This window comes from Neodiprion pinetum, chromosome 3 (genome assembly GCF_021155775.2).
Source record: "Neodiprion pinetum isolate iyNeoPine1 chromosome 3, iyNeoPine1.2, whole genome shotgun sequence".
In the NCBI taxonomy this organism is placed as follows: domain Eukaryota; kingdom Metazoa; phylum Arthropoda; class Insecta; order Hymenoptera; family Diprionidae; genus Neodiprion; species Neodiprion pinetum.
The window spans coordinates 25,692,468-25,703,045 of record NC_060234.1 but is presented as its reverse complement, the minus strand read 5'-3'; the positions used below and the strand labels follow the sequence as shown (position 1 = coordinate 25,703,045).

Here is a 10,578-nt window from a genome sequence, read left to right as displayed (position 1 = left end):
TGCTAGCTGATTTTGAATTGGTGACGTCACTTTCTGAACATCCGACATCCAAACTATGGTTTCGAACTTTGATACTATGTATGATGATGTATGATGTATGATGTATGATGTATGATGTATGATGTATGATGTATGATGTATGATGATATGATATGATGTATAATGAGTTTAGGTTTCACATTTCATACAAGAAATACACACCTCATCTCTCCTGCCGATTCCAGACTCAAGCGGCCAGGCCCTTCGATGGTCAGCCGTTGACTGAAGATGTATTCTTCAGTGAACGGGTCGGCTAATAAAGCTGCCGTTCTGCGACAGTTGGATGATGAAAAATTTCGCTCGTATCTTTCAAATGTGTGTTGAAATACACTCGAAGTGTTAAGAAGCGTCGTTCTTTCTCTCCCTATCACCTTTCTAGGTCTTTAAATCACTACGCAGTGTTAAATACTGTCTCATATACGAAGCATCCATTTCATCTCGTTCAAAATTAGCGCATCCGTGATGTATTACAGTTACTCTGAATTTTTTTCCATCCGAATACTTTTCGAAAAACAATTCTGCTCCTCCACCCAACGCAGATACCTCACTTGCGACCAGCTAAAACAGCGTTTCGATTCTATGCCTATGAAAATTCAAGATCGAGAGAGCAAATGAAAAGTTGTTGGAATAATTATCAATACTAATGTTATGGAATACATCGAGCGCGCGTCGAATAGAATCCCATTTCGAAATGAATAATTCTTCTCTTTTCGTATCATAGCTAATCTAGTAATATAGGTAAATAGGATGGTTGGAGGTGTTCGGAAATGGTAGGAGGTGGTCGGCGCTGGCAGAAGGTGATAGGGGGTGGTCGAATGTGGCCATTGATGGTCGGAGGTGGCAGGGGGAGGTAGGAGGTGTTCGAAAATGGTAGGACATTTCGAAAGTTAAAGTCGACGATGATCCGGTGCATCAATTTTATCGTTACAGATTTTCTTTTCCCATGAGCCATAAAGTTTTCAACAACGATAATGCAGTCCTTAAAATTCATCATTCATCTCTGTCCGGAAAGCTAATTCGCAAGGCGTGGTATTCTAGATATGTCAAAACTAAGCTAGCGGCACGTGTTTGCATTGTTAGAAAAATACCCGTACTCTAGATACACTGTTTCTAATCTTTTGCTACATTTGGTTTAATCCCCATGCTTCCACAGCACGAATAGTCGGAAATGTTTTTGATTATCCATAATAAAATAAAAGAAGTAACAAAGCTTAAATTTATCGTCAAAGCTCTAATGAATACATCAAACTGCGGTCGAATCAATTCATTTATTATTTGCACATGACCTCTGTACATTTGATAAATTATTCCTAAATACATTGAAACATATGTATTCATAACGAAATATCATGCAATGGGCTGTGTAAACTATAAACTATAATTTCTATCGAATAGCTGCTTTTATGTCAACAGGGCTTTGAGACTCAGTCAAGTTGGATCTTGATTTTTGCCATCGTATGTAGGACATTGGGTTACAAGAACAAATGCGAATTACGAAGAACTCCGTATTAGAGATAAGGATATTTTAGTTCAAGTATATCTATACACAGAAGTCCGTATGAGAATATACTAAAACCTCTGTGTTTATTGTAAAAATCTAGTTTTGAACATTTGCATATATGTATATACACATGCATAAGTATATATATACATATATACACATACATGTACATAAATAATTGCCAAGAAATTAGAAACACTCGCAACTTGTCGCAAATAGAGTAAAACGTAAGGTTAATAATATACAAATTACACAAGCGCACCATAAAAGATGGCAAGGGTAATCCTAGTGCAGTGATTGTATAAACTGAAGAAATATACATTTACATATATATAATATAAATTAATAGTCTGGAAAAGAGTATTTAGAGAGCTTATCTAATTCCGATCTTGTCACAATAGATCATTAACATAATCAATATACGGTTGAAGCTGTATTAGCTACAGTCACTATTGGAGATAATATTTTTTATCCATTTTTATAGTTATTTAATTTCTTGTACAACAATTTTTGAAATTTCACCGCAAAATGCCCAACGAGTTCTCGTAGTGCAAATACGAGTCCAATCACCTCACAGATGGCATTACATTGATTTTTGCCTTCTCGCGTCGAGTTATAAATACAGAGAAATCTCAATGAGAGCTCATTTCTACAAGATTTACTGTAGTGCTGTATTCGTAGCTGTACCTGTTATTCTATATCATAAACTGTTCTATATTTTCAACATACAGCACAACAATGGCTGAAAGCACAATGGCAAGAAGAGAGGAGCAATTTGCATCTTAATAAATCTTTTCTTCTTTATACGTAGCACAGCGATGTCACGTCGGAGGATATGTACTAATGGATCACTGGGTGGGGCACAGAACTGAAACATAATTGTGTTGAAAATCTTTAACATCTCTTACAGAAAGTTGGTACGTTGCCAGACCTTATATACCAACAATGAATATTCATGGAGGCTATATTCATAAATACTTACAAAAGTAAGCTAATATTAATAATAATAATACTCAGCTATTAAAGTTTCGCTGAGCGCTCCGACCAAGGATTCCATTTCACCGAGAAGCTCTGTTAATTGGCCAGTTGACAGCTGACGCAGTTCTGAAATCAATTGTCAACATGGATTTCCAACTTCAATCAAGACCGTGCAAACATAGATGTTTTGATACAAATGAAGACAAGGTGATATTAGTATACAAGTTAAGAATTCTTGATCTTATTACTTTCTTCGTAGAATGGTGATCCTAGAAACCCTTTACTTCTTTCCAAAGTTTCATCCACATCCAGTAGAGATCCTTCGGAGTTAGCAGACCGTTCCATTGACGGACTTTCCTGCAATGCGGAATATTAAAAATTAGTTATATCTTGCAATTACAACGTTAAAGAAAAATGATTAAGATATAAGCGCCAGTTAAGAAAGTTCCTGACTAAAATTACTCTGAGTAAATAATATGATTTAAAAAGAGCAGAAAGAGGCGGCAGGGTGTGGTAGGAGGTGGACGGAGATGGTTGGCGGTGTTTGGCGGGGGCAGGAGGGGGTAGGAAGTGTTTGGCGGTGGTTGGAAGTGAGCGGCGGTGGTCGGGGAAGTCGAAAACGACGAGGACAACGAGGCGGCAGAGGAAGAAGAGGACGGGGACGAGGTGGACGAAGAGGACGAAGGTGGTCGGAGGTGGGAGGAGGTGGTTGACTACTTCTGATACTAATTCTTCTCCTGATCCTACACCTACTCTTGATCCTTCTCCTATTTGTACTTCTACTGCTACTCCTACTCCTACTCCTGATCCCACTTCTCATCCTACTCCTACTCCTACTACCACTCCTGATCCTATTCCTGATCCTACTCCTACTCCTCCTTCTGATCCTACTCCTATTCCCACTCCTGATCCTACTCCCGATCCTGATCCTACTTCATCAAATATTATAAAAATGTTGAACTCACCGAGCACAAATCCGTGTCTTCCTTGTCCACCTTGTTCTCCTAGTCTTCCTCGTCCTCCTCCTCGTCCACCTCCGACCACCGCCTACCACCTCCAACAACCACCGATAACCACCTCAGGTTATTCCTGGAATAGTGATAAATATTTTCAGTATAAGAACACGTCAAAAATATTGTGTAAGGATGAGTATAATAGATCAATTAATCAATAATATAATACATTTTATTATCGCATTTATAGCAACTGAATTTGTGCTTGCGCGAGAAGTGAATCGAAATAATTTATTGTAAACGCGACAAGTTTGAAAAATTTCAGATGAAATATAATTACAATTGCCATTAAATATTGTAAAAATGATAAACTCACCGAGCACAAATCCTCGTCCTCCTGGTTCACCTTGTTCTCCTCATCTTCCTCGTCCTCCTCCACGTCCACCTCCGACCACCTCCAACCACCGCCAACCACCGCCAACCACCTCCCATAACCACCGACAATCACCTCGGTTTATACCTTGAATGGTAATAAATATTTTCAGTATAAGAACACATCAAAAATATTATGTAAGGATGAGTATAGTTAATTAATTAATTAATAATATAATACATTTTATCAGCGAATTGATAGCTATTGAATTTGGACTTGCGCGAAAAATGAATTGAAATAATTCATTGAAAATATGAAAGGTTTAACAAATTTTATATAAAATGTAATTACAATTGCCATTAAATATTATAAAAATGTTTTACTCACCGTGCAGAAATCGTCGTTCTCCAAGTCCACCTTGATCTCCTCGTTTTCCTCGTTCTTCTCCTCCTTATCCACCTCTTGTCCCTGAAGTCGAGTGTCACCTGGTAGCGGACCTGGAGCGCAGCAACACGGAGCATTTGTCCTAGAAGTCGAGTTTCGCCAGGTAGCGGACCTGGAGCGCCAAAGCTACGGAGCGCTGGTCCTAGAAGTCGAGTTTCACCCGGCAGCGGACCTGGAGCGCAGGAACCACGGAGCATTTGTCCTAGAAGTCGAGTTTCGCCAGGTAGCGGACCTGGGGCGCCGAAACTACGGAGCGCTCGTCCTGGAACTCCAGGTGCACGAGGAAGCGGACCCGGAGCGCAGGATCCAGGACGTAGAGAACCCGGCACTCAAAATCTGCGGAGCGCGATTTTCATACGTCCGCTCTACTGCGCGGTTGTTTCCAGACTGAGGAATTCGGCTAGCTGATTACCAGAAAAAAAAACCTTGGATGACGTCACTTTCTGAACATCCGAACATCCAAACTGTGGTTTCGAACATTAATACAATACATGATGTATGATGTACGATGGATGATATGAGAAGACGTATAATGATTTTAGTTTTCACATCACAGACAAGAAATACGCACGTTATTTTTCTAGCTGATTTAAGCGGCTAGGCCGTTCGATTGTCAGCCTTTGACTCAAGATATATTCTTCAGTTAACGGGTCAGCGACAGTTGGATGATAAAAATTTTTGCTCGTACCTTTCAAATGTGTGTTAAAATACACTTGATGTTTAAAGAAGCTTCGTTCTTTCTCTCCTTGTAAAAAAAAAAATCGCCGACAATCATCTATTTAGGTCTTTAAATCAGGACACTGCGTTAAATACTGTGTTATATACGGAGCATCCATTTCATCTTTACCACAATTAGCGCTTTCGTGATGTATTACAATTACTCTGAATTTTTTTCCATCCGAACACTTTTCGAAAACAATTCTGATTCCCCACCCAACGTAGATACTTTACCTGCGACTAGCTAAAACAGCGTTCCGATTCTATGCCTACGAAAATTCAAGACCGAGCGAGCTAGTGAAAAGTTGTTGGAATAATTATGAATATTAATGTTATGGAATTCATCGAGCGCGTGTCGAATAGAATCCCATTCCGAAATGAATAATTCTTCCATTTTCATAATATAGCCGTATTATTGCAGATAAATATTGTCTGAATCATAATACGCAGGTCTTGTTGACTTTATTGTGTCATCATGTGAAAGTATACTTTCATAATATGACAGCCTGATTCTAACTTATTTTTCACCCGTGAAAGCCGTGATAAGCGCCATCTAGACCAATCAGAAGGCGGCTTTAAATTGAACATTTTATTTCCATGAGTGACAAATAAGTCAGAATCAGGGGACTGTGGCCAATCATATTCGTTGAATTCTTTGTCGCTATATCCCTGTATATACCAATAAGATGGGATCCCCCGAGTGAGAGGCCGCTGATTTTGAAACGATGTTTGTTAGCTGTGTTTCATCATTAACGGTCCGTTTTACACGTGCGTTTTTCTCAGTTTTGAATCCAGTCCTTGTAACTAACCGGTATTTCTGTGCTAATGATAATACGTATAACGGTCGAACAACAACGAAAGTAAATGACACCCTTATTGAGTCCTTGATCGGATTTCGTTGGGCTGTTCATGGGTTTAGAATGAAACAATTTGTCACGCTGGTTCGTACAAGTTACCGTTCGCTGAGACTAAAATCTCCGGTTCTTGAAGTTGCCAGCATTTCAAAGAGTAACCAAATCGCAAAAAGTACGCAAATCGCAATGCCAATATGCTCAACTGAAACACCGACAATTTGTCCTTTTCTATCTCATGCTGTAGACGAAGACAAAAACCTAGAGTTACCGACGAAACCATTTACTCGATGTATCCTTTTACCGGACTGCCAAACTACTGAAAGTACCGACTAGCACTTCGCTCACTTCGCACTCTGAACTGGTATGTAAAATTATCCAATGGTGGCTTCCGTAGTTCAGCATAGAGTATGTAGAACGTAGATATATTTAGTTTTCCGCATATTATGGCGACGAGGAGAGAAGAGTTCACGCAAGAATTCAGTGAAATATGCAGGCTTTGCTTAAAGCAGGAGGATGTTATGGAATCAATTTTTCAAACGATTGATGGGGAAGATACAGAATTTTCACTCGCTCAAAGAATATCTACCATTGCACGGGTGCAGGTGGGTGTGGCCACGTTCACTTCATCGAGCAAACGCATCTTATCGCGACTATCGTGAGCTGCACGCGTCCCGCGGGATGCGCTTGTACCGAAAACGAGAGACACTCGAAATCATTTTTATTCGATCGGATTTACGTACAAGCATATGTAAATATTAGTACCATTAATGAATCTGTACTTAACACAAGTCAGGATTATTACCAAAATATTAGTCCACATTATACTAATTCTAGCAATGTATGAAACTTGCCGTACTTTTTGGAGGTTATCTCATCTAAAATGCAACCTCTGATCAGCCTCAGTGTTCATAGAACAATGTGATTACATTTTTACAGCTGAGCCAACTTATGCACGAGTAAGAAATTGATATATTTCTCAGGTTCACGAAGATGATGGATTACCCATGCTCATTTGTTGCACGTGTCGTCATCAGGTCGAGAAGTCGTACAGCTTTCGCCTGCTCGTCGAAATCTCTGATCGCACACTACGCAACTGTTTGGAAAGTCCTCAGGTTGAGACATCGGAACAGATGATAAAGCAAGAATTGTCTGATCCGAATGTAGACTCTGCAGATGAGGAAAATGTCGGTCTGGAGCATTTTTTCTTAGACACCAATTTAACTGAATCTGATATAGATCCAACAGCAATTAATGTTATTCTAGTACAGTCTGAAGATGGCACTAGAGTGTTAAATATATGCAGTATCAATGATTCTGAAGATACTGACAACTTGGAAGAGACGACATCTGTTAAAAACGAGTATTTAATAAGCTCGGAACAAGTCCCAAGTCCCAAGTCCCAAGTCTTGGAACAGGATAAAGGTAGATTGGAGCCAAATGATTTAGAAGATAATCAACGTATACTGAGCCCTAAAGAAATTTATCTTCAAGATTTAGAACCTCAGCTGCAATCAGTTCACCCTTGCAATAAATGTGACAAATTTTTTTCAACTGATAAAGATTTGGATACTCATTTCACAATTGAACATGTTGAGGATAGCGAATATCTCAACACATCGAGTATTGAAATCAGATGCGAATTGTGTTTTGAGGCATTTGAGTCATTGGAGGATTTGAAAAATCACATTACTGAACATTTCGCCAACGGCAGAAGACTTAATAGTGTTAAATCAGAGACATATATACCTAGTGCAGGGGAAGAAGTGAGTGACGAAATTGAAACAATTATTGACAATGATCCTGACTATGTATTGGGAGTACCAAAGAGCGAGGAAGCAGAAGCAAGAACACAGAATCATTATGAAAACGAGATTACAGGATCCACTGCCGAAGATGGATTGATTCAAATCAGTATTGATAACATTAGTGAACATGGTTCTCAAACAAATAGTCACAAGGATGGTGATTCATTAGATGTAGAATTAGAGTTAGACTTAGATAATAATACTGAATATCAGTCTGACATTTTTTATTGCGTTGGAGAGTATTTGCCTGACCTTGTAAAGGTACGATCTACCGGTAATTTTCCCTGTACACAATGTGATAAAACGTTTACGCAAAAGCATGAACAAACTTTACATCTAAGGAGACATCTCAGTGTTAAACCTTTTAAGTGTACTTCGTGTGATGAAACTTTCATAACAAATGCTTTGAGAAAAGAACACGAACGAGGTCACACTGGAGAAAAAGGTTTTGTATGTGTCATTTGTGGTAAAAGCTTTGTTAAGAAGTCTGAATTAAAATATCACGAAGGCGTTCATACTGATACTCCGTCAACTTGTAATATTTGCAACAAAGAATTTACCAATGTCCAATCTCTAAAGATGCATACTAAACGACATATTTTAGGTAGTAGGTACGTCTGTGAGACATGTGGCAAAAGTTATTATACTAATTCCGAACTTGCCAGGCATGTACAGATGCATTCAGGCAAACGTGAATATCCTTGCCATCTCTGCGAAACTTCGTTTCTTTCACGTCCAGAATTGAATAGACACCTGCGATATCATATCGGAGAAAAAACATTTCGATGCAAAATTTGCTTCAAATCTTATTTCGAATCAGGTCATTTGAAAATACACGAAAGGGTGCATACGGGCGAAAAGCCTTACATCTGTACTGTTTGTAATAAGGCTTTTGTAACCAAACCGAAATTAGTAAGGCACCAGAAAATTCACGCGAAAGAACAAATTACGAAATGTGATATGGATTATCAACAACAAATAATGACTGAAGGTACATGATTGAAAATAATCTCAGTATGAATTTTGCATGTACAAGCATATAATATTTTCTCACTTGCCATTCAATCAAAAGTATGAAATTCAATTTAAATCTAAGAAGATTGAGTTAGTATAATCAAGGTGGCCATACTTCGGAAAAACCTAGAAAATCTAGAAAAGTCGTGGAATTTTGAGAAGGACATGGAATATAAATTGTAATTAGAGAAAAATAAAAATACTAGTTTTTCTAATTCATGAAAATTGAAATCATCCACTGATTCCGCTGTAGGATATGAGGATAATGAATCATCCAAAAATGTAACGTTTAAAGAGTTCTTCCACAAAAATTTTGCAAAATGATGGATAATATGTAACTTTTGTAGTAATTTTTCACATTTTTATGAAGCACTGTTAGTTAAATTTCAAGTTACAGGTGTTAGAGTTTGATTGTGACGTCATGATTCAGATTATAAAATTACAAATAATTTTGAGAATAAATCTGAATACACTTCGCAATTAAATTTGTATATTCACATATGATAAAAGGTACGATTGTTGACGCACTATGAATAATTTACATTGGTACTAATACATTTCTAAACATGTTTTCACACATAGGTTTGCCTGTCTCAATCCCTTCGTCTTGTCAATAACTATAGGGATGTGAACAACTGAACTTTTTACCCCATTGTTAGAAAAAATCTGGAGAAGTAGTCCATCTTAATTAAAGAACTGATTGCGAGTAGAAACTATTGGAAAACCTGGAACAAGACAGAGATATTTTTTCTTGGTATTCGTGGCCACCCTCCCAATTGTGAAAGTATGTGTGTCATGTATTTATAATTTAATCTCAGTATGTCACTAATTATTAAACCGTGAGTCGAATATCATGCAAGTTTCCAAAGATGTTGTACAAGCGGCATTAATTGCTTAATACTCATTGTAAGTTTCATCTGCTGGGAGTGAGAATTAAATTTGAAAAATCGAGATTTTTTTTGCATTGTATTTTTGGATAAAGCTAAAACTAGTAACGTTATTAAATTTCCATGTTTCTAAAAAATCGTTATTTTACAGTTTTACGCATGTCTGAAAAGTAGTAAACCACAATAAAGCCAAGCATCCTTATATTTTGAAAACACGACCACTTCAGTCACTACATAATATTGCAAAATAATGATTTTTCTCACAATATTTAGTTACGTTAACGTTATTAACATCAGTCTCATTAATTGAGTATCAATTTATTAACCATGCGGGTTGATTTTTACCAATAAAATGTATCCCTAAATCGCTATCCTCTTGAATGAGTCGATGTCATAAATATACTTAACGTTTTGAGTTTTGTGTATCGTCGTAGATCGAACAAAGCACTCTATGAATTCCATTTTGATTCTTGTGTAATTGATTTGATTCTGAAGAAACATGCGATTTAATCATATGGTCGGAAGATGCCTCCAACCAAAGAGTGAATTATAAAACCACGAAGTAGTGTTACTTCGTGTGTAAAATATTTCAAATGCTGCATTCATATTTTCACGAAGAACCGCCGCTCATTTTAAGGTGTGGGATAACCAAAACTTCAGTATTTATAGTGATGAAAATGATAATTTAGCGTCGAAAGTTGTATTTTGTAAGACCACATACTTGAGTTACCAACTTGATAGTAGAATTCTTAGGTAGAATATCTCTCTTGAGCTTGTGGCTGTGCAGTGTATGTAAGTTGTCAATACTGGTTGATAGCTGGTAAACCATGGATAAACCGGCGGCGTCGTTAAGAATGTCAGGTGCGTGTACGGCCATTAAGAGATACTATCAATTGTGCATGTCACTAGATGTACACACGTACGAAATAAATACATCTTCAATAAAATATCAAAGATTAAAGCTGAATAACCTTTCAAACAATACATGGCGCAGTCGAATAATAAATAAAATG

General features: G+C 37.6%; 1 protein-coding gene and 1 long non-coding RNA gene across 5 annotated transcripts; one reads left to right on the top strand and one right to left on the bottom strand.

The window, feature by feature from the left end:
- Positions 1-1,296: 1,296 nt before the first annotated feature.
- LOC124214198 (uncharacterized) lies at positions 1,297-5,386 on the bottom strand. 3 transcript variants are annotated; one of them, XR_011176683.1, is made up of 6 exons: positions 4,977-5,386; positions 4,232-4,692; positions 3,848-3,991; positions 3,484-3,607; positions 2,767-2,875; positions 1,297-2,644 (listed from the first exon to the last, which is right to left on the bottom strand). It is a non-coding gene; the product is annotated as an uncharacterized lncRNA (long non-coding RNA). The 3 variants fall into 3 exon arrangements; XR_006882095.2 differs by lacking the exon at positions 4,977-5,386 and adding an exon at positions 4,860-4,945; XR_011176682.1 differs by lacking the exon at positions 4,977-5,386 and having other exon boundaries at positions 4,232-4,946.
- An 864-nt stretch (positions 5,387-6,250) lies between these two features.
- LOC124214195 (zinc finger protein 585A-like) lies at positions 6,251-9,631 on the top strand. Of its 2 annotated transcripts, none has more exons than XM_046616362.2 (2): positions 6,251-6,461; positions 6,840-9,631. In XM_046616362.2, exons 1-2 carry the CDS (start codon positions 6,303-6,305, stop codon positions 8,661-8,663), a joined length of 1,983 nt encoding a protein of 660 aa, XP_046472318.1. In that variant the 5' UTR covers positions 6,251-6,302; the 3' UTR covers positions 8,664-9,631. The 2 variants fall into 2 exon arrangements, with proteins under 2 accessions (XP_046472318.1, XP_046472319.1); XM_046616363.2 differs by having other exon boundaries at positions 6,324-6,607.
- Positions 9,632-10,578: the final 947 nt, after the last annotated feature.